At 37.4% G+C, this 24,758-nt stretch overlaps 2 protein-coding genes across 5 annotated transcripts in view; one reads left to right on the forward strand and one right to left on the reverse strand.

Moving 5' to 3' along the window:
• Positions 1–21,564: 21,564 nt before the first annotated feature.
• Positions 21,565–23,618, forward strand: LOC116849424 (cyclin-H). Its single transcript, XM_032826561.1, has 6 exons — positions 21,565–22,056; positions 22,360–22,584; positions 22,686–22,859; positions 22,920–23,145; positions 23,239–23,350; positions 23,422–23,618. Exons 1-6 carry the CDS (start codon positions 21,940–21,942, stop codon positions 23,561–23,563), a joined length of 996 nt encoding a protein of 331 aa, XP_032682452.1. The 5' UTR covers positions 21,565–21,939; the 3' UTR covers positions 23,564–23,618.
• A 301-nt stretch (positions 23,619–23,919) lies between these two features.
• The window catches only part of LOC116849425 (homeobox protein MSH-D-like), a 10,700-nt gene continuing 9,861 nt past the window's right edge, over positions 23,920–24,758 (reverse strand). For 2 of the 4 annotated variants that reach the window (XM_032826565.1, XM_032826562.1), the window contains exons 4-5: positions 24,510–24,646; positions 23,920–24,424 (exon numbers count right to left, since the gene is read on the reverse strand). In XM_032826565.1, the coding sequence (XP_032682456.1) occupies positions 24,214–24,424; positions 24,510–24,646 (348 nt within the window). In that variant the 3' untranslated portion in view covers positions 23,920–24,213. The remainder of the gene's footprint in view (positions 24,425–24,509; positions 24,647–24,758) is intronic. The other 2 variants (XM_032826566.1, XM_032826563.1) reach the window with 2 other exon arrangements.

Raw genomic sequence — 24,758 nt, forward strand, 5'->3', positions numbered from 1 at the left:
TCCTACAGCCCACCTTATAAATTCTTCGTATGATTGTGCAAAACAGACTCAGTTTGATAATGTGAACATAGAAAAAAATGTATGCTGTCACACATATGCAACGCTGGTTTCTAGTGAGAGATCATTAAGCCATACTAATGTGACGTTAGTATTAACGAACATATTAAAATAACTATTTCTTTATATCAGGGAACTTGTTAGATACTCGGATCTACATAACTCTTCCAAAAGAAGAACTCCTATTCAAGAAGAGTTTTGAAGTAACGAAAAAAGTGTTGGAGCAACTATTTTTATAAAATTCTTATAAAATATAGAAGTTTAACGACTGTTCTCTTGTAAAGTGTTATTTAAACGTTTCAAACACTATAAAATTTTAAGAAAGAGAAGAAGAATTCAGCATTCTTTGTCATATCCGAAATTTTAGTTCAGATGCTTCGAAATCACACAACCGTCATCCCGAGGCATTTCGTGATGGTCGCCGCAAGGCATGCGACCGTTCCGATCGCACAGCTTTTGCGGTCGCAAGAGCGGCGTGCAGACCAGACACCGCGCCAAAACGGCGGAATCGATCCGTGTCTGACGGCAGACGCCACATAATGGATCGCCGGTACTCCAGTCTCTCTCTCTCCCTCCCCCTCTCTCTCTCTCTCTCTCTTTCTCTCTCCATCTGCACCTTCTCCTCCATACTCCATGCTCCGTACCTTCGAGGTTTGTGCGGACGTTTGGGTCGCGGTGCCTCGCGGTGGCTCTCGCGCGGGCTCTGGCCCTCGAGGGGCCCCGAAAACCTAACCTCAAAACGCACGCGGATAATTGGGGATAATGCCGGGGTTGTCGGGGCCTCGTAATTGCACGAGACCAGGCCCTTTCGAGGTCTCGCTCCCCACGATCTCTTCCTTGCTCCGCAGCTCGTTTGGTCTTTCGCGCGCTAGCTGTCTGTTCGTCCGTCCATCCGTCCATCCGTCCGTCTGTTCGTTCGTTCATTCCTTCGTCCTGGTAACGTCCGTCTGTCGACCGCTTTCGCAGAACCCGATAGTACCTAATTCGTCGGTTTGTTTCGTGCTGCCGTGTTATTACGCAGCCTCGGACTCGCGTAGTGGGTCAGGACAGACCGCCGCGATCTGCGACGGAACGCGACCACTGCCGCTTCTGACCTCAATATTTTGCAGACGACGTTCTTCTTGAAAATTGTGTTAATACGAAATGCCACAATACTGTAGTACACATTGTGCGGTGTTGCATTCTTCCAACGTCGCGGTCGCTGCGTCGCTCAAACATAAACGACATTTCAATTCACTCAGCTTTAGATATTCGTCAGTAAATGGATCACAGTACAGTACAGTGAAAGTAACCGAACGTTGGGTAACTAATAACGGACAAATTATATATATAGTAATATAATAATAACATGTTGTATAATTGATGTCTCACATAGATAATGCATACGTATAATTGATGCCTTACATCATACGTACGACATAATGATTATGCAGATGACCATATTTGCCGCCCAGTTGAAATCTATTTTTAATAGATTTATGTGTATGCGTGATTCCTTCATCGATATACAAGTATACGCAGATAATCTGATATGCCGATATCAAGTAGAACATATGATTAAGGTACAAAGGCAAATTTTATTATGAGAGGATAGTCGTTACTGTCATATCGAATAACAACGTTATTATAGTACCGTAATATAATTACCGTAGAAACAATATTGAATCTTTCGTATACATCTAGAAGTTTGTTTTGATATTCATGACTGAATCTTCTTCTTACATGTACAATCGTTTAAGGATAGTATTATAGGGAAAAATACACAGAACGATAAAAAAGGAAAAGATAAGGCAATGGAGGGTATGCAGAAAAAGTGTCAATACTTTTTTAAAGTTGCACTACTGTAGCCAAGTTTACGGGATACGTTTCCAAAGAAAACTACGAGGGAGGGTTGTTTCCATTGGTGGAAAGGAAGTTTCCGACCGATAATTAGCGGTTTGTACCACGTGGAGTAAATTTCAACGAGCACGCTCTGCAATCGACGCACTGGTGGGTCTCGTTCTTTCCCAAGTAATTTCGAAGAATCCACAATGCTCGTTCGCCATGAGTTAGGTTTAGAAAACTTTAAGGATGTACGACCTGTTTGCTTTGCCCAGATTGCTCTTCGATTCAATATGAATCAGTCATTTTTGCATCACTTTTCCATTATGTTACTATCTTGAAACGACACTCAATTATTCATATCATTATTTTGAAATAAGTTATATTCTTTAGTTATTGTAATCCTCTAACGCTATATATGTAAGTTCTTTTATTTCTGAAAAGTATTTTCCTCAGCTTTTTATTTAAAAACACTTATTTTTAGAAGTAATACAAAAAAATATAACATCTAATATTACATAATTAATTAGATATTTTCTTACTTTACATCTCTTGAATATCATTATACTTCTTTTATTGCAGTTGAAAATAGCGTGAAAACAAAGATTACAAATATAAGAATAAATAAATCTGTTGGTCGTAAAACATTGAGTATTTAAACCTAATAGAAATGTGCAGTGAGCAATTTTAAATTACATCGTCTTTATCAGATCAAATTTGATATAATTAATCAATTCGTTAGAGTGAGTCAAGAGCAAATATTATATTAATTAAGAAATCTGCAATTGTACTGTATCTAATTATTTGCTATTTAATTACTAAACTAATAATTTAAACTTCATGAAGGTTAAATAAAGAAGTTTACTGATTTTCCCTACTCCATATATGAATACTTCGCAAGACCATTTATTATTCATACGAGTAAGCCGCGATTTTTCAAGCATTAGAAATTTATGGAGGGGACAGCTGTATATTCACCTGGCCTATACCTAGTTTCAATCATTGATCGCGTGTTGGCTGTCTGAAAACACGTGTGCGCTTTCTACGGATTACAATGTACAAAAGATTTTTTTTTTTTTGTTGAGGTTTTATCAACTATAATATTTTCGGTTGTGTCATAACCGAAATATAATCGATAATACCAGATTAATTAAAAATCTGTATTAATTAAATTCTTGTCTCGATTTATCTTGACAAATTAAAGCTTATAAGTTAAAAATTTAACTGGCAAAGCGATACACATTTGATGAAATGCCTCTCTTTGTAATTATAGTAATTATAGTATGTAATATATACTTATATATGTAATGTAATATATACTTATATATGAAGTAAAGAGCAATATGAAAAAAAATCGATTGCATATCGATGATGTTCCGTGTTACAATTTGAAAAGTCATTGAAACTATTCTCTCGAGTCGGCACACGAGTTTATAAGAAAAAGAAGTGATATCAGGAGCCGTCGCGGTCACCATCGGCGTCTTCTAAGCAGGTAACGTTACAAATTAGCAGATAATCAATTAACTCAAACTTCCGGCGTGCTTGAACAAACAAATGACAGAACCCGTAGTGCGGCTCGTAAAATTTTTGGTAATTAGAGGCTGTTGGAGGCGCAGGGCGGGGTCAGGACCAAACCGAAACTCACTTCTTCGTTCCCGCGGGCGCACACACTCCGCTACGAATGGCCGCGTGTAAAAAGAGCGGCAAGTTTAATTTTACCGAGAGCGACAAAACCCGTCCGGAATCTGCATATAGATGGAATCTCCCGCGTAATAGAGACGTAGAGATGAATTTCTTGGGATTCTAGAGTTTTTTTTTCTCGCGAAACTCAGCCGTTTCTCGGCTTTCTCGGAATCCCGCGACTCGCGTGAAGCGTGTTTCAAGGCGCCGCTTCGTTTCTTTCCAGATGCTACGCAGGATAAATCAAACGATGTAGCTGTTACGCGCGAGATCGTGCTTCTTATCATGAATAAGGACTTTAACACTTCGTTATCATTTATAATTATTGTACTCTATGGAAAAACATTTAGCAATTCTATAGCTTCATATACACTTCGAAATTGCTCCGTTTGAAATTGCTCCGTTTGAAATTGCTCCGTTCGAAATTGTTCCGCGGAACTGAATAATAAACGCGGAAGATAATAAACAGAAATAACGTTTTCATACGCTCGACTGCAACCTTTGAAAGAAGCAGGCTGCTTAATTTATAATTCATATATGTAATTCATAAAGCAAGAAAGCATACAGCAAGAAAGCAGTGGTGAAAACAAGAGAAGAATTAAGTCGGTAGCTGAACATAGTCACACTTCATTGTTAATAAATGTTTCAACAAATCCCAAAATTAATTAAATACTTGGAATCAATATGTGAAACGTAAGAGGCATGAAAAGAGGAAGAGTTTCAATCTTCAAAGTGCTTGCAGGAAGATCAAGCTACTTTGTAGTTATTTCTAGCTAAAAGTCACAAATTATTGACAGCTATGTATTATCGCGCGTCCGTGGATACGGAAGGTTCAACAGAAAATATCCGAAGCCATCAATTTGGAGACTACCCTCCGCACTCGGTAACTAGCCCCACGTGGAAGTTTCAGTCGAGATCGAGATCACACACGATACACTGATGATTTCGATTGGTAGCCGGACCTAATGTCTGATCGACGGCGCCAGAATCCGAGGAACTTGGTCACGTTCCCGCCGCTATGGGACACATCGGCACATTCGGGCTATCATTATCCGCATCTGCCGCGCGGCTGTGAGATATAAGAAGAGGCTATAATTGCCACCTTAAACGGCATATATTCCTTCATTCTAACGTCTCAGTCTTTGTTTCCGTAGCCGCGGGTTCATCGTATCATCGTTAAAGTGATCCTCGCGGCTCAGTCGAAGGTGCTCATTTGGTAGGACCCCAGGCTTCAGGCGTGTTTCGGCCATTTCTGTTAGCTATTCGGCGCGGATGTGTTCCGTCTCGTTTTCGAGGAAACAGGACGTAAGTAGATATCGTTCTTCGTGCTCTCTAATTTCGGACAAAATAATGTGATTCCGGCTTCTATTTGGTTTCTTTCATCATTTGCGGTCAAACGGTAAAATGTGGCACAGTCTTGTCTATCAATATTTGTGGTAAGTTTTTTTTATAGAGGAACGCATCCGGTAGAATAAAATACTGAATTATATCCGTTAGATTAACATCTTGCTAGATATTGGATATCCGGATATTCATTACAGTATTCGATACTCAAACTCGCGAGTGTATATCATCCAGAATAACCAGATATTAGAGTATTCAAAATAAAAAATTGCGAGTAATATTTTGATAATATACACACATTTATTTGTTATCTGTTATTGATTTCTGTAGCAGCTAATTTTGTATTAGATAATCTTGTCTTTTCCTAAGATGCTATATGTTTTAATCATATATGAGATAATTTTGTAGTAAAAATCACTGTAGAATTTTGTAACCGAGGAATAGATCGATATTCTACAGTAATTCACTATCTTTTCATTTCATGTGCTATTTATATGCTATTTATATATATTTTAAAAACTGAAATGTGTTATTAAAGAACTTGCAATGTTTCTAACAAAATTCACTATATTCTATAGCCAAATAGAATAATACCAAATACAGTCTAATCTCTTGCACTGTTAGAAACATAGTAAAATTGAAAAGAATTTATATAAAAGAACAAAATTATAATATATTATCTCCATACGATATTCTACTAATTAGTAATTGGAATAATGAATAAATATTCAGATATTAATATCGTCTTTCACTTGCATTGAGACTTGCATTCACACTAGAAAGAGAAAAAATGGTTGATCCAATTAAAATTATAATTATTTTTTGCTCTAATAAAAGATTTGTTTCTTCTAACGCAAAAATAATAGTAGTAACATGCATATAAATTTATTATCACTAACGTTATTATAAAATTCATTAAAAAATAATTTCCTTGATCATGATTTATAATAATTATTTCTCTATGCGATTATAATCACAAATATCAAACACATTCTTTTTTCAGTGTAGACAGTTTTATTTCACGTCAAACTGCTAAAATTATTGTAAAGAACAGTGAGTGATAACCGATGCCAACATTTTGCCGTCGGAAAGACAAACGAGCGTTGCGACGGGCGGCATGGTGCCGTTTCGTAGAAGAAGGCGCCGACGGTGCTTCTGCACAGCAGAGATTCAATCGGCACAAAGCACTTCTTAAAATCAATCAAGGACATCCGAATGGTCGAGATCGCGATTAAGCGTCCTTGTGGTAGTTCAAGGTTGAAATGTCTTGGATACGATGAAATCGGGAGGTGGATCAGTTCGCCCGCGGGGTCCATCGAAGCCCATGAACGGGTACATTGATCGAGAACGGGAGTCCGTTCGATAACTAGGAGGATCTTATCTCGAGGGCTCCCAGTTTCGACGGTCCCCGTACCTCGAGCTTTTAAAAGGTGTACCCTCGGGGGGCGACCGTGCTTTGAGGGCGCCGCATCGCGCCAACCACGCCTCCTCCACCGTTATTTACCTCCGTTCTCTTCGCCCTTGCAGTTTTATTGCCTTCTTCTCCCCTTTTTCGACGTTGGTCCACCAAGCCCGGGAGCGATAGATACCCTCGACATCAATAATGGACGTGACTGGCCCGCCGATCTCGCCGATTTTAGGAAGAATCGTGATGTATACGAAAAACTTCTCTCCCATACGAAAAGAAATAACAAATAACATCAAACCTAAGCCTGTATACGTACAAGTTGACACAAACTCTTCTTATAAGCTTCATGAGTTCAAATATAAAATAGCTTTAGCCAAAGCAAAATTCCTCTAAATTAATTTCAAGCGATCACAAAACTTATAATGGAATGACAAGGCAAACAAAACTTATAACAGAATGATTTTTTTCCAATTATTCTACTTTTTTATAAATAGTCTTACGTAACATTTCAATATCTTTGCACTTTTAGTTTCAACGCTTCACAACTTATTTCGAATCTAATAGCAAATCAGCCACTGATTTATGAGCCGTTTACGATGTCTGGAATTATGACGCACTGACACGTTAGCGCCGCTACGTTATAAAATTCCGACGGACATGTTATCAGCAAGTAGTCCTCATATCGTTGAGCATTATAGTATACGTTTACAACAATATGCAGCACTTAGAACCTAACAGACTACTATTATGATATGATACAAAATCGTTTAGTACGTGTATCTCCGGGTTATCTGATTTCATAAACTGATGGTTATAAACGCCAACTCGTTGTATATTTTCTGAAATTACCGGTGGACAATAGGTAGCGTCTTTATGCATCCATTAACGGCCATATGCCGAGTAAACACTAGTGCTTGTAAATGCTACCCATCGTATATGATGATACTTATGATACTTTAGTGTTGAAGTAATACCCGCACTTAGCTTTCGACACACTCATGAATAACTTCGACAAAGCGACTTCATCTATGGAAATAAATTTCAAAAGATCACTCGTCAATCCACAGTTTAATTTTTGCATCAGGACTAACTTCCAGGAAAAATGGCTCGATCGACCTTATGTGGTCTCGATCTTCTCTTGATGATCGAAGGGACGAAGAATGCCCTCCACATAGCATCGAAGTCTTTAATAACGTCCAGCCCTAGATCAGATAAGTTCTAACAACGTTACGTCATCCAGATCGCCTGGAAGGCAACGAAAGATCATCGACATCCCCCTTGGACTTGGTTCATTCTTATTGCGATACCTCTGGTATCCGAAATTCTTGTATATGGTAGAGATGCTCACGGCTGAAGAGGCAACGAAGAAAAAACTTTGAGTACAAAGTGAACAGCCCCCTGAGGACATAACTTCCAACGATATAAATCTCTCGGGACAGTGATGCTCCTGCCCCCGGCATAGAACTCGAGAAGAATTCATTCGAGGAGGTGCTACATGCTGAAGACGAAGAAGCTGCGAAGGATAGCGAATTCTTTTCACGGCAGTAACCAATAATTAAAAGTCGTCTGTTAGTAGCGATTATTTCTGTTTCATCAGCCGACGTAGTCAACCCCCTGCAAACGGTGCAGTCTTCTGAGCTACCGTGTTTTATCGGAGGCTTATGTCTCGAAGACGGCTTCTACATATGGAATTAAATCATTACAAAATTTTTAAATTGCGAGAGAATAAAATATTTCATCTGATATTTTTTATTTTCGTTATTTTCGTGGTGAAATGCTTAATCTAACTTCCGGATTAGTAACGCGTCCTTTATATTATCAAGGAAACAAATATTTGTCAATTCATTGCCAATCCAAGACAAATCAAGCATATAACCGCTTTTATTTTATAAGCTATAAGTCACACTGATACGCATGCGTGCAAACAGTTTAAGTAAATATCGATTGTCATAACTTTATTTTGCGATGTTAAAGATTTTTCATGAGCAAACTTGCACACCATAACATTAAAGTAGCAGTTACAAATGCGATATGTCGTCCTGGATAAGTTATATAAGTAGTCATTAAGTTATAAGCTATTTAAGAGACGATACCTACCAGCCGACTTTATCACGTGCGCGTATTCCCATTGCCAAACATCGTGCTACAACTTGGATTCACTTTCAACGGAAAGCAACTGTTTAACAACAGTTTAAAGAAGAAAAGGAACTTTTGCGAAAAATATTAGTTGGATTTCACTATCACAACGATGTTGTTCCATGTGCGAAAGTCACGTGATGTCTACTGGAAAAGAAATGAGTGCTCGCTAAGATGAGGAACTGTACGTCCGCGTTGCACGCACTCGGTAACACGAACAATCACACACGTGCGCATTTCGAAGGCGGAAACTTGGCCAATACTTCACAGGTCTCGTGTGACGTTGTGTCACGTGTGGAAACGCTTCACTTCAATGTCACTATGGAAAAAGCAAAGCGACACAATGGCCGTTAGGTCATCTGGCACGGTCACGATAGACGCGATTATGAAGATCAACGCGCAGTGGATTACGCAAGTATTATTCTTCAACCAAGGTCACTAAGATGGCGGCTGTCGACGTCTGTCTATAGATCATCACGTCAAACAGTTCGTGGACTTGTCCTTCGGCCAAAGTGACATTCGGCAACGCATTGGTCCCGTTGCAGATCGGAGCGCACGAGGCAGGCAGGTGTAACGCTCAGCGGCAGTAGACACCAACTGATCTCACATAACAACGGCCGATAAAATTGTTGCGTTTCCACCAAAAATTATCCTCTTTTTTTCCCTCGCGGTATAAAAAGTACAAAATTGTGGTAATTTTGCCCCCACCAAAAGACGGCGACGACGGTGGCGGCGACGGCGGCGCTGCTCCGTTCGCTGCCTACAGGGAGAGGAGAGGCAACGAGAAATCGGCAGAAAGAAAGAGAGAGAAAGAAGGAAAGAGGGAGAGGAAGGAGGGAGGGAGAGAATAAGAGGAGAAATTCCAGAGAAAGAAAGAGAGGAACATGTGACGTAGGGAGAGAAACACGAAGGGAGAGCAGGAAAGAGAGAGAACTAGGAGGAGGGTGCGGTGGGGCAAAAGAGCAAAATGCGCGTGAATATACCGCACTAACAACGTAGGACAATTATGGCTCTATAGAGCTAACGCTAATAGAGCAATAGCTAAGGTTAGCTACTTCGCACGCTCGGCAGTTTCATGTGTGATTTCTATTTTACTCGTAAAAGATGCAAGAAATGAAACAGACGTTGCACAGAATTCGCGTTGCACAAACGTTGAACCGAATGATATGACAACCGATTGAGCAATTATCAAGCATTACATGACGACGGCGATAGATAAACAAACGTATCTATACGTGCGAAGTCACTCTTGAATATATATTTCACATTTATGTTAAATAATTAAACATACATTAAATCACACACATACTTAATTTTTATTTAATTTCGAATATCAAGCGAATAACCAATTCAATACGATTTCAGCAAGTTATAAGTCTGATTTGATTGTTGCATACGTCAAAGAGAAAACGTACCTTGATTTTGTCCGCGGTCTATAGATAATGGTTGTGACCCGTGTCCGAAATTCGGAAATCGGATGCGACCGGCGCGGAGGAAACTTTTCGAACCGCTCTGTATTTCGCGGGAACTGTTACTCTTGGCTCGCGTCGTCGCTCGTGTGAACCCAGCCGATGCTTAAGCCACCGAGAAGGGGCATACTATGAAATTAGTATAATCACGATCAAAATTACTCGCGCCGGGCAACGCTGAACCACCAACCGCCGCTCAAATAGCCCGCCCCGCCGTTGCCAATCGGAACTCGCGAGACGGCGGCCATCTTGCGCGCCGCCGCATGCGCGTTGGCAGCTACGAATTACCGCAAAAGTGGATAATTCTTGCTTGTAGGGTGTGCACCAGGCCGTTGTATCGCTCTGCCATGCTCGATCCAGTTCCAAAAGCTGCACGCGGAAGGACTCGAGCGAAGTTTAGCGGACGAACGGAATCGATTCCTACGAATAGCCACGATAAATTAGCAACTGCACGCGAAATAGCTATGCTCTATGTCATTTTCTTAGGGAGTGATTACGAAAGAAGAGAAGAAAAAGTGCTTACTTGAATGTCCGATAAGGGAATGCACGCAGAGAAAAAGGGGGACGAATAAACATGGCAGATTTGTTGGAAGAAGGAATAGCTAGGGGAGATAAGTATGTTAGAGAGACTGATTGCAGAATTACGGGATGCAAGAACAAGTAGCAGAGAATGGAGAATATGATAGTAGTAGCGCTTGTGAAAAGATGTAAAGAACAGACGGAATATGTGCTATTATTGGAGGCGATTGAAATCGAAGAGGATAGATTTTAGACAATAATTATTTTGCATCATGAAAAATAAACAATCTTATATTGCATTTATAATTAACTTATCATTTCTACTGAACATTGATAGATTTCACTTTTTTGCTTGCAATCACGAAAGTTGCATGTTATGAGACTGCACAGCTGTACAAAGCAAAAAGACATGTGTAGGAAGGAATGACATTTTTTTTAGTACTATATGGTCGAAGTAGCAGAGAAACGCATTTACCCCATTAGTATTTATGAACACGTAATACACCGTAGTTGAATGCAGTCGTCATAAGCCAAATGATACACCGATCGCCGTTAAGCGGTGGCGATTCACTACGACTACTTGTACACGCGACTCCCCGTCACAAGTGTGCAGAATGTTACCAGCGATAAATTCCCTCGGGTTTCGTGCATGTCAATCACGGATACAAGCGTGTCGCATGTGCGCCCATATGCACATCTATACATACGAAATACACTATTTTCCATGATGATCGTAAAAAAAAACATCTTACGCGACCAGATTTTGAGGATCGCAATCTCAAAGTCGCTCAGCCGGCTTCACCACCTCAAGGCCGTCGGCTCCCGTTCGCGGCAATGCCGCGGCATCGTGTAATTATAAGAGCGAAATATTTAGGCAGTCCTCATCCATCGCCAAAAAATACGCCCCTTCATGTGCAGATCGTATTAAATCTAACAATGCCACAAGCAAGAGTGAAGCGGATTCTTGGAAGAATTGTATTGCTTATCTTTGCATGTATTGCATATCTCAAAAATAATGAAAAAATTTTTGAAAAATTAGAGATTAATTTATATTGCGTCTAAAAGTGGTCACAAATAGTTTAGCATTGATTCGGAGTCAGAAGTTCCACTTTGAAATGCAAGTCCAGCAAACATGATGAATACGATGATCTTGTTGTTAACAAGATACAAGCAAAGCAAATTCCTCAAAGTTTACATTAGCGATATAATGAGACATTCGTCTCATTATAATCTAATTAGCGCCATCAGATAAGTTGTGTTTCTGTGTTGCGTGTACATACGAACGTGTATAATTACGTCAGTGTGCAGAGGACTTACAGCCCAGCCAGCCAATAGCGAGAAGTGAGTTACATTATGTTATGTAGCGTTACGTGGAGTGACCCACTGATTATAGTTCGTTAATTATCAGTGGCCACGGCCAACCGAAATTAAAGGATGCGAGGTCGCCACTCTCGTTTGCGCGTATTACACGAGTGAAAATAAAAATAAGAGAGTCAAGTCCTTCCTTTCGCATCGCGTACCAAAAGAAAAATATCAATTGCCTTCGACGCGGTTTGTCCACGAGTAAGAGGGGTAGTTAATGCAGATTTACGTTTCGCGATCGGAGATACCGGATCGAGAGGCCGAGCAGTGTTTCCTTTTATAAAAAGAGTTGATATAATCAAATACCACAACATCGGGTTAGTCAATGTCAAGAGAAGTAATAGATTAATTATGTATACAAATTAGCTAGTTATATTTATGTAAAATAAATATTACCAGACACTACAAGTGCGTACTATTGTTTTTTTTTAATTTCTTGAAGTGAAATTTTATTCAAAAAGTATAGAGTAACTATATATATATATATATATATATATATATATACCAATCGGTGATTCGAGTCACTCAAATTTATGTGATTTATCACTAGAGTAAATTTTCTACTCTGAATCGTCGGGTGAATATTTTCACTCGGAATTGAAGAGTGAATTTGATGGATTCCACCGTCATATATTCATTCTAATCAATTGCAACATTCGCTCACATGGAATCAAGATCCATCCCAAGCTTGAATGAAACATTCACTTCTACGATATCGAGTAATAGTATTTTCACTATTATTTCAAGTGAAAAAAGATATAAGGAATATTATTGCACCTTTACAACTAAATGCAAAAGGTTAAAAATATACGAAAAGTTTGCAGAAAGATTTCATATGCGTAATTAGGTTTCCTGTTAAACATGATGAAACAAAGTAGCACACATTCATATAAATCTATATGTACAAGAAATATGAAAACAAAGTAGCATGATCATGTAAGTGCTTATCTGACATGATATTTTGACGAGCGTCTCTACGTTATCGACATTTTTAAAGTTTGTCATCCACTTCGCCATCCCATTAAACACAAGAAATATTTGAATATAAAGTATTAAAGAAACTCGTACACACTGAATGATTTACATGACGTTTATTAATTCAAGAAACATATCTACTGCATTATTATTTCTCCTCATTGAACCTCTTATGTCTTTCACTTACAAAGACGTTACATTATCCTACAAAAGACTCTTGCGCGCCCCATCGAGATCTGCATTGCAAAAAGGAGACGAAGAAGAAAGAACGCGGCGGACAGAAAGAAGGGCGTAGTGCGGGAGATTCCTGCCAGTCCTTCCGCCGTTTTTCGAGGCGTATCCTATCTGCTACACCCGGGGCACGAATACGAATTAGGACCAAGTCGCAGCGGGTTCGGCCGATTTCGAGTATGCTGGCGCCTTGGGCAACGGTAAGTTGCTGCAGTGGGTCTAGCCACTGCTCTGCCCTCTGTAATTATACCGTGTACAACCCACCGCCGCTTTACTCTTTCTCTGAGAGCGTTACTCCTCTCCCTTTACCCCGTTCCCTCGTTCGTTTCTGTTCCTCGGCGATGCTTCTTGTTGTTCAACGTGCGTCTCGCCGGTCGTGGTCCCGCCGGGGGCGAAGGTTGCGCTCGAACAGCCGTCTTCGCGTACCTCCCTCGCCGTCTCCCTCGGAATCCTTGTCCGACTCATTCGATACGTCCTCTCCTTGTTCGACTTGCTCTTTTCACTCGCTTCTCAGTGACCGGCTGCATCCTTACGTCCGCTGGCAGTTTGCCGGATGTTTGATAACGACGTCGACGTCAGGTCAATGTCGATGATCAGAAATCATCTTAGGACGGGCCAAACGCTTCTTGGCTTTTAGTTGCTTGACTGTTCTACAGTTTGACGTTATACAGAGAGAAATTACCTAATAAAAAATTAACAAACGGATATTTCTGATAAAAATACCGATAAATTTTTGTATTCGATTAAGAAACATCTAATGAGAAATATTGGTTTATCATTTTTTTACCAATTTATCTGATGAAATGTTATTATGATCAGAAATATCCGGTAAAATTTTATCGGATATAAAAATTGATCGGAATTTGATCGAAAATATACGTTTGTTAATTTTTAATCGGATAATTTTTCTCAGTATACTTATTATTAGTTGTTGAATAGAGAATAGTACTGCCATATCAATTATCTGAATATATCTACAAAAATGTCCAAATAAAGTAAAAATCTCTCGTTTAATCGTCGATTTTAATCAGCGACAAATCGACGCGCGCCTCGTCTTTGACTATTGCACTTGAAGCATGACTATCGGATTATCGTTATTATATATTCTCTTATCATCAAATCGAGATTAACTTTATGCGATGTAATTAGCACTAAGAAATTATTGCAGTAGCGCGCGCGCGCGCCCTTGATTTACACGACGGCACTCCGCGGAGCGCTTTTCTGATCTCGAGATTTCGCAATCTTGTATCTACTGCATTACGCAAAATCGTGCGGGCAATTATCTCACGCACACGTTAGCGCGGCACCTCCCGTCGATGCGCCTGCCATCGTCACGGCCGATCTTCACAACGAGTACCGGCGCATCATCTGCATCTTCGTCGCCCGGGGCGCTCGGTACCGCGTTGTGGATATTCGTGAGAGGATAATTGGTTCGGGAGCGCCATTGCGTTCGCACGATCACCCCGATATATATATTTCGATACGCATCTAGCAATGTCGTCGTTCAGCCGCGCAATCGGGATTCCATGACTCGATTAATATTCGTGAAAAACGCGTCGCCGGGCGCTCGTGGACGGACGACTGATATACAAACCCCTCAGGTATACACAGTCTTGTTTTCTATCGGCATATTTATTTTGCAAATTACTGAGACAATCATCTGCACGTGTTATACCACTACACATAATCACAAGGACGAGAAGGAAGAGGATGACTGGGTCAACGCGCTGCGCGACAAAACAGATTTGCATCGAGTTTATCGCCTGCACATCCTTCTTCCATCCTTTATATTATATAAATTATTGATGGCTTCTTTTATTAATACGAAGAATGTAAGATCATTTTAAGATAATTTTGTTATATAGAAAATCACAGCATAAATATATTTATATTTTATATTTAAAATCGTCTGAAATTCATTTTCAGATGCTCCGTAGCCAATAAAACGATTTACATCTGAAGATGAACTTAATATGATCTTAAATATAGGGATACGTTTCTAAACTCACAAATAAAAGTCTGACAGTCTTTCTGAAAACGAGTATCATTTGAAACTCACCTGTTTTCTGTAATAATTCCTATAATAAGAAAATAGGTAATTATTTAAAACAAAATGGACTTTCCAAAAAGAAAAATTGCATTTTGATTTTGATGTTAGTTTGAAAATTAAAAATTTTCCATATTTTTATATGCAAGTAATATAATAGCGAGGACGTTTCGCGGGAGCATTAATGAACGGTGATGTACGTTCAAGGCATATACATATACATGCGTGCATAATTGTGCGGGCTATACGTTGTCTTGGTTCTCCATTTGGGGCACATTCACTGCTATGGAGATTTATGTCTTATTACGCAACGACACTAGGTACAAACATTACGACAACGTATGTAATCGTTTTAAAGGGTAATGAACTAACGCTATCCGAGACACCCGATAAAAGATAACGCACGTTATCTACCGACGCCGTGAAATATTGCTTGCTAACACGAATCAAAGGACAGATTTAACGATTAAGGAGAATCTCTCACCTATTCTAATATCGTACGTCCATCACACAATTTCGTTAAATATTTATTTATATCTTGATACTTGTGTATATTTTCACATACAGAGCGTGAAGACTAAAGTTGCGACCCTCGGATACGGTTCCCTTCAACGAGTCGTGTAATTAGCTTTAATTTAGCGGGAAACATTTCTTCGGCTCATAGATTTTAATTTTGCTTGTGTACGGAAAAACGATCCTCCTTACGGCATTATTATTTATGTATATATCCAGAATATTTTTAAATATAATGCATCTTCAGGCGGCAGAAGTAGTTAATTAATTAAATGTTTGTCAATTACACGGATTAAATAGCTTCTCGTGCGTTGTATCACGCGAATGCTATGTTTCAGACATTACAGTGATGAAAGATCCATATTGGCGAACTTAATTTAACATAATTATTATAATTATACGTCGTTTAATTAATTAGTTATGTGATAACATGTACGTGCATTTTTTGTATCAGAGAAGTTCCGTTAAATTTAATTTTAGATCGTTAAATTTAGATTAGAGATCATTATTAGACACTACAAGCATAATATATCATAGAAAATAGTATATTTTGTCAAATTTCTAATATTATATAAGGCGAATATATTATATTATTTTATTACAGTTTACATTTATTATTACATCAGTTTTCAAACCTTTTAATAGGAAATTTCATTATTAACAATCTATTCTTTATAGAAATATAATAGTAACGTGTGCTTTCTGTTTTACAGTTTCAAATTTTGTATTATCTTCAACGAATAATATTATTGAATTATTGCTTACCATTTAAACATAAGGATATACTATCGAATGCGATCGTAAAGGCATATCTTTTTCACGTAAAAACAGCTCGTGACTAGCTTGGTATAATATGCAAACATGTCGTCTGTCATGTTGAACAATGCGTTTTCGACCGAAGATTGCGCGCATGCAAGCCGGACAATATCGAACTTTGAAGACCAAACAAGATACCATTCTTTGCAGGTAGCCAACGGTGTTACTACTGCACCACACGGTGTAGTGTGTGTTTACCAGGTTGTATCGTCCATATAAGTATATTTACGTGAAGACCTTATTCACCAAAGTAGTTAGTAATCTTGCTACGTTATTAGCTCTACTAATTAAACTTTATAATCTATCTAGATCGTCCATATTGGATATTAAGCATATAAACATATTACAAATATAGATATAATTCTTGTATTAATTATTCTATATAAACTGCAAAAATATACATATATATAGGATAAGGTCCAAATATAAATCATGTCCTAACACTATACAGAGTCAAACATTGGTAACCGTCCACACAACCAATGTTTAAGTAATTTTAAGTAATTTTAAGTAATTTTTTCCACGAAATTTTATTGCATGGTTGTTTTCAAGTTGGCTTAAGTCTAGTTCCACAACCTCTAGTTAACTTAACTGATCGGTTATTCCATTGGACTTGACCAATCGCATTTAGTGTTAAGAAGAGTTAATCAGAATTAACCAATCACTGTTGAGACTTAACCGGTAGTTAAAGTTAAACGGAGGTTGTGGAACTGGGTCTTAGAAGTTAAGATTTTCTGTTTTTCCACGTCTGAAAATTTGTGCAAACATATATATTTTATTTTTTATATAGAAACATACATATATTAATGTAATTGCTTTAGGAGCTATGAATGTATATATTAAAGGATATAATATTAGTTTAATTAAAAATTTTGTACGCTAATATAACATTGTTATATAACAATGTTTTAAGATATAAAGAAAACTAAAGTGGCCGTCCATACTTGGAACTTTTCTTCTACACATACGCATGTTTCATTCATTTACATATAATTTTATTTATCATATCCATGATAGAAACATTTCGATATATAATATTAGAGCTCAATATATGACAGCACGCACATTAGTCACACATTAAAACATTCCTGTTTTCCGAAAATTGCAAATAATTGGCAATGCCATCGATGTTCATCCCTACTGTCGTGGCCATGCTGTGCCACAACGGACAATAATATATTGGTACCTTCCAACTTGCTGGAAAATTTCTCTTGATTGCGGTGAGGCATTGGGCTACAAGGGTGCGAAAGTAATCCACTTTATCCGTCACACCTCGCGAGCTCAGCCGAGCATTGATTTCGCATTAGTGCGACCGACACATCGCGCCTATTCCATCCACCTCCTTCTCGTTCTTCCCGCCGATACCGATGTGTACACAACGCTCACGTGCGCTCGTCGTTCGACTCCGTTCGTTTGAAGGGAGCGAAGCTTAACGCGGCGGGTTGTAGCACGCAATGTCGAGGGCGGCGGCGACCGCAATATTAGATTAATGGCAGATGTACTTCACTTTCAGGGGTGGCCACATTTCTCCGGCCGTTACGGAATTTCCACAGAAATTAAGCTCCTCGAGTGGCGGAGTATAGTAGGCTTCATACATCGTCTGTCAGTCCCAAATTCGATATCTTATTTTAGGTAAAAGTTATAGTTGGAATGCTCCAGAAAACTTTCAGTTTTTGAATGTTAATGATACAGAAAGTCCATCGCTCAAACTCTTGACTTGAGCCTTGGGTCATATAGCCAGGCACGTGTTAAACGTGTATCAACGATGTTTGCGATCTATCAGATGGTTCAGCGCATACATATTTATCGACTTATCGTTGCTACCGAATACAGTTAGCCATTCGAAAAATTCCGGAACATCGTAGACCAGACTTACGTCTACTCACGCAAGCCGCATCGTCATATATAAATCCGCGGCAGAACGAACCAGTTTCTGTCTCTGATCGATGCGATTAGACTGCAACTGCGTACCGGACAAAGATCGGCAGGCCAGATCGCATAGTGTGACGATGACGACGACGACGACGACGAAGTCGCGGCAACGTAAACCAGCGTTGAAAAAACGACGCGGAGAGTTATAGCCGCCGATATAACGGGTGGAAGGGCCCAACGTCTCTCTGCTTGAACAAGCGGCAGCGACAGCGATGGCCTCGAGGGCCGAACGTGGCGGAGAAGCGGAATGGGAGATCCCCGACTGCGATCGCGATAAGATGCAGCGGCGTTGTCGGTTGACAAAGGGTCGTAGGAACGCCTACTCAGATCGGACGCACAACCGCTTGCGGGGGCGTCCATATTAAAATCGGCCACCCGTCCCTCCCTCCATTCATCCCTTTTTCCACCCGTCATACCCCACCATCGACCAGTCTCGTGATCTTGTTTATTACCCGCGCGTACATATCTATTGCCAGAAAACGTAGCGACCCTTTTCCAAGGTATGTTACAAGTGGTGCAGTCGGTTGAGAGAGTAGCTGTATATATTTGGAATTCAATCACCCTTGTACAATCGTATAAAGGTGGCACAATCTCTATACTTGAATTACATTTAATGTAATATTAGGTCTCACAATTCTATTATAGTTAAAAGATATGTGTGATTACAACTTCTATTTTAAAAAGATAAAAAATTCGAATTTGGGATATAGATTTTTAATTACTTTCCCTTTTATAACTTAATAAAAAATATACTAAGAATTTTCATAAAAAACATCTTAAGCACATCAGAGACATCATTATTTTAATCATAGAGAACAGCATTTCGTTTATATATAACGATTATATTATTTAAAGTTTGATGATTCTTACTTAACTATTAATAGATAAATTGTGAAAAATTATAATAAGAAACATGCATTTTGTAATTGAGTAAATCATAATTTTGCATATTTTTGTATATTTCTGTATAATAATAATAAAAAGATATGTACACATTCAAGTTTTAAATATATACAATACTTTCTCTGCAAGAGAGAATATTTAGTGATGTATAACGGTAAGACATGCAGATTCTGGCTATATCGACTGAAAATCACTTTGAAATGTGATTAGTGCTGCACTCTAGAATCAATAATCTTAAGCTATTCCCATCGGTAGATAATATGCTGATAGCAGAGAGAAGCCTAAGAACAACCACGAGCAGGGTTGGGTTTTTCGAGCATTTTCTCGGGTTTTTTAAATTATACGATAAAATACGTATAATATGTATAATACGTATTAAAACGTATAAAACGTGTAATACTTAGGATTGCTTGCTGGATGGAAATATTCTATTCTGATTGATACGTCTTCAGAAATGCACCAATCAGAACAGAGTATTTCCATCCAGCAAGCAATCCAGCATGAAAACAAGCATCGTACGCCGCTGGCTTTACTTATATAAATCAATCATAATAAATAAATCTTAGTTCTTTTTGCCTTGATTGGTCAATTAAATGTTACTGTACTAATCGAGTAGGATTTCTGAACATAGCTCTGTACTGCTGAAATAAGTTGGAATGAGACAAATATATGTTTGTTTCACGTTTATTGCACCAGTGCAACGAAAAAGAACAGACTTAATATAATCACCTCTAAAAATGACTTTATAAGCTTTGTGATTGGCTATCAGCTACTTTTAGAAACTCTAAAAATAGCTGATAGCCAATCACTTTTCTCTTAGCGAGAAAAGAGAGTTCAAAATATGGAACTTGGAATAATAGTAATGACGCTAGCAAACTCCCTATAAAGTCTGCATTCTGATATTTACTGTAAATACTGAAAATCTATAGTATACGTGACATAGGCCGATATTTATAGTCCGATCTTATATTTAAGATCATCTTAAATACTGTCTTAAGATGTCATGAACCAATCACAGAGCAGTATTCGCATCTTAAGACATTACTTAAAACAGTCTTGAAATAAAATTCGACTATGAATACCGGCCTATATATCTAGTGACTTTACTAGGCGCACTTTCGAGACGCCATCTAACAAAGTGCGCCTTATATGTTAGTTAGAACCACAGACTTCTTTAAACTACTAGACTACTAACTCCCTAGTTACAGTTGAGGCAAAAAGTGACGGCCATTTTTGTTAAGGCATCCCATATATTCACCATATATGTAATACTACTATATTGCTAAATGAGAGAGAAGTCCGGTGCGGGAACTACGATGCAGGAATATGTATTTCTCTCTTTTTCTGAGTAAATTATGAACGTTTATTATGAACGTTATGCGCATGCGTCAGATAGATTGTATTCGCTAATGGGAAAATAAAATATATTGTACAAAGTTGTATATAATAGGTTATATATACCATATGCTATAAACATGAGCACCCAGAGATGCTATTTATAAGAAAAAAAGCAGTTGCAAATGAAAATATCAATTTACACAGATGAAGAAGCAGCTATCCAGGTTAGGTACATGTCACGCACTGGCACTTTTAAGTTGGCCACACACACTTTCCGTAGCAGTAAGGGCCTAAACACAGACTTTTGCATAACGCATAATGCATAACGCATAAGGAAATCAATCAATTAGAGTCATTTATTTCTATCCTGAAGAGGGAAATAAAGGTCTCTGATTAGTTGATTCCCTTATGCGTTATGCGTTATGCAAAAGCCTGTGCTCCCAGCCTAACCGTAAGACGTAACGAAAGAATTGACCAATTACGATCGAGTATTCACAAAAATGGCGACCTTACAATTCGACGATTCTCAACATGATTGGTCAATTCTTATGTTACGTCTAAAGGCCAAATCACACTAGCGATTGGCGATAGATGATTGACGATTGAAGATTAGATTTTGACGAATCAACGAGCTTCAACCTTGGCTTGCTTTGTTCTAATTGGTCAAGTTCCAATCTTCAATCGTCAATTATCAATCGCCAATCATTAGTGTGATTTGGCCTTTAGGGCCCTCACACATGAAACGACATAACTGCATGTGCATAGCATAAGACTGTATGGATCAATGAGTATCGAGTATTTAGCCGCCATATTGATGCTTGATGCTCAATACTCGATACTCATTAGTCCATACAGTATTATGCTATGTACATGCAATGTTATGTCATTTCATGTGTGAGGGCTTACTATTACGGAAAGTGTGTGTGGCCAACTTTACTTTATATATATATATATATATATATATATATATATATATATATATATCATCTTATCGCGCCTGCGCACTACGATCAAAATACACTCCTCGGACATCGTCTGTCCTTCCATTTTGGGATAAGTTCTTCTTATAGGCAGCATAGGGCGATTACCAATATAGTAGTATTACATATATACAACGCACACAAATTCCGGCCTAACCGCCGTTACATTAAGCGTGTTCGGATCTGATTTTTTTTTTTTTAATTTATATCGGTATTTTGGATGAAAGGGCAATAGAGAAAAGTCTGAGTGCAAGTAAAATAAAAAGAAGAAGAAGAATAACTAAGCACACAGAACAGTGATTGGTGTTGTTGTTTACTAAGCTTCCAGAGTCAAGTCAGGACTTGTCCTCGACTCCTACCGGCTCTTAATTCGTTTTTATTTATTTTTTAATTACGTATACAATTAAGATGTTTCCACAAAGTACACAAAAGAAACACTGGATGTTCAGCGATGAAACCGACTTAACCACATTAAGGGAGAAAACTAATGCTGATTTTATTGTTAAGCACGGAGCTAACATGAATGTAAATCCATTTTTTATACAATACACGTGCATGCTCGATTAACTATCATTTCTTTTAAATTGCTTTGTTAAAATGTTTTTTTTCTGTACATGTGATATAATTAATGAGATCAAATATCAATATTGATGTAATTGATGCAATGTTGATGTTGAAAATTTAAGTTATGGTGATGCTGCTTATTGTAAATTTACTAAATATGTACTGTGTTTATTAGTAATAGTTATTTCCTATATATGATATAATTATAATCATGTAATCCAATTTATTATCTGATCCATAATATCCAATTTATTATCTGAATAGACAGAACAAAAGGAGGAACATTTTCTCTCACATAGTGAAGAACGTACACTACTTCGTTTCTATGAATTACAATTGAGAGACTTCTGTCGACGTTTTAATCCACCAATGCCTCGTGCCACTGTGGCTACTGCCTTACATTACTTTAAAAGATTTTATCTGAGGAACAGTGTAATGGACTATCATCCAAAAGAAATCTTGGTCACTTGTGTTTACCTAGCATGCAAAGTAATTTTCCTTAGTATATCAATGTTTTTCACAATATTTATTATATCAATTTTCACAATATTTATTATAATATTAATTTTCACATGTAAATATTGTTTCAGGTTGAAGAATTTAATGTTTCTATATCCCAATTTGTAGCAAATATTAAAGGTGATAGAGACAAAGCATCTGATATTATTCTTAATAATGAGCTGCTTCTAATGCAGCAGTTGAATTATAATCTTACAGTTCACAATCCATTTAGACCTGTAGAAGGATTGATGATTGATATAAAGGTATGTAATTATTTGTTAAATACATAGTATGGTATAAATACATCACAATTATTTTTGCAGACAAGGTATATGTCTTTGGAAAACCCTGAAAAATTAAGACAATATATAGATGAGTTTTTAGAAAGAGTTTTTTTGACAGACAGTGTTCTTCTTTATGCTCCGAGTCAAGTTGCATTGGCTGCAACTTTACACGCAGCATCCAAAGCTAATGCAAACTTGGACAATTATGTTACTGATATATTATTTTCAAGAGAACAATTAGGAGGAATTATAGAAGCTGTTCGCAGTAAATATATATATCTTATATATTGTAATATCTTATATATTGTATGAATTTGCACACTTATTATAAATTATTCATATGTAAAAATTTATACAGAAATACGCTCAATGGCTAAATGTGTGGAGCCACCATCACGAGAAGTAGTAAGAGCTTTAGAAAAGAAATTAGATAAATGCAGAAATCAAGAAAATAATCCTGATAGTGAAATGTAAGTATATATGTAAATTTAATATTATTAGTTTTAAATTATGTTATTTGTATAACACAAAAGGATTTTAGATACAAGCAAAGAATGCAAGAAATGCTGGATGAAGAAGATTTGCAGGACAATGAAAGATATGCAAAGATTATTCAAGATCAGGCAGCCCATGATGAAAAAATTTTGGGAGTTGGTAAAATATTGTCTCCTTCTGCTCTGTGATAATAAATATAAATTTTGTATAATAGTTATAATAAAGATTTTATATAACATAAAATTTAAAAGTGATATTAATTTGCATTAATTATATAAACTTAATACATATATATATTATCAATTTGTTCTCAATTTTCTTTTTTTCTTAATGATTATAATATCATATACTTAATTTATATCTAATAGTATTAAGAAGTTATATTTATTTTGAACATATATTCTATGTATTCTTATAAATGTATAAAGAAATATTAATAATTGTACAAACATATTGAAGACTTATTATTTTTATGTGCTCCTTATACAAACTTTACATCACAGAATTTTGCGGATTTTTATAATAAATTCATTTATAGACACTATTATATTTTACAAGTGTGATTTATTTACACGAAAGTATTTTTTCCCGGACAAACAATAATGTATTTATCTAAATATAATTTCAAGCTAATACGAGTTAGATGGAGCACAGATGTTTATACTTATCTTCTATAGAAATATCTTCTATATTCTCTGGAATCAAATTTATTTTTTTAGTATTTAAATGAATGATGAAACATCTCCGTTTTTATTAATTTTAATATTACGCCGCATATGACACATATAATATTATTTAAGTTTTACATTGTTCACCACCGATGATGCACCTGCATCATCTAAGGATCATGATGCCTGAAGTCCAATCTCTGAGTAAGATGGGTAATATGATTGGTCGGTATATTTTGGAAAATAGATGTTTGTTGTCTTACCGACAAGTTACTGGGTAGCGCTTGTACAACAGGCAATGCAGAATGCAATGGCAATGGCGCTAAATACTGTGGGAGAAGTGGTACTCCCGGTTGTGGTTGTCCTGGGTAATTAAAAAACCTAAAAGTACATTGTTATTGTACTATATGTATAAAAACATGAGATAATTTATATTTCATTAATGCAAAGACTTAGGCTTTTTTACCACAATCGATCCCCAACAAAAATGGGACGAGGTGCTGGAATTCCTAGGCTCGAATAATATTGTTGCGCCAATAATTCAACGTCATTAGTATATTTTCTTTTCCACTTGGTCCGCCTGTTTTGGAACCATATCTTTATCTGTAAAAATTTACATACTTGAAACTATATTCTCAATAATTTAACACACACACACACACACACACACACACACACACACACACACACGCACACACACACACACACACACACA

The sequence above is a fragment of the Odontomachus brunneus genome, unplaced genomic scaffold (assembly GCF_010583005.1).
Source record: "Odontomachus brunneus isolate Ranch 3 - 2012 unplaced genomic scaffold, Obru_v1 Obru_scaffold_115, whole genome shotgun sequence".
Classification (NCBI taxonomy): domain Eukaryota; kingdom Metazoa; phylum Arthropoda; class Insecta; order Hymenoptera; family Formicidae; genus Odontomachus; species Odontomachus brunneus.

Bases quoted from the DNA above. Each gene is read 5' to 3' on its own strand.
- LOC116849424 (XM_032826561.1), top strand. From the start codon at position 21,940: ATGTTTCCACAAAGTACACAAAAGAAACACTGGATGTTCAGCGATGAA. The intron at 23,146-23,238 runs GTAAATATATAT...AAATTTATACAG, and splicing joins AATTATAGAAGCTGTTCGCA to AAATACGCTCAATGGCTAAA. The intron at 23,351-23,421 runs GTAAGTATATAT...AAAGGATTTTAG, and splicing joins AATAATCCTGATAGTGAAAT to ATACAAGCAAAGAATGCAAG.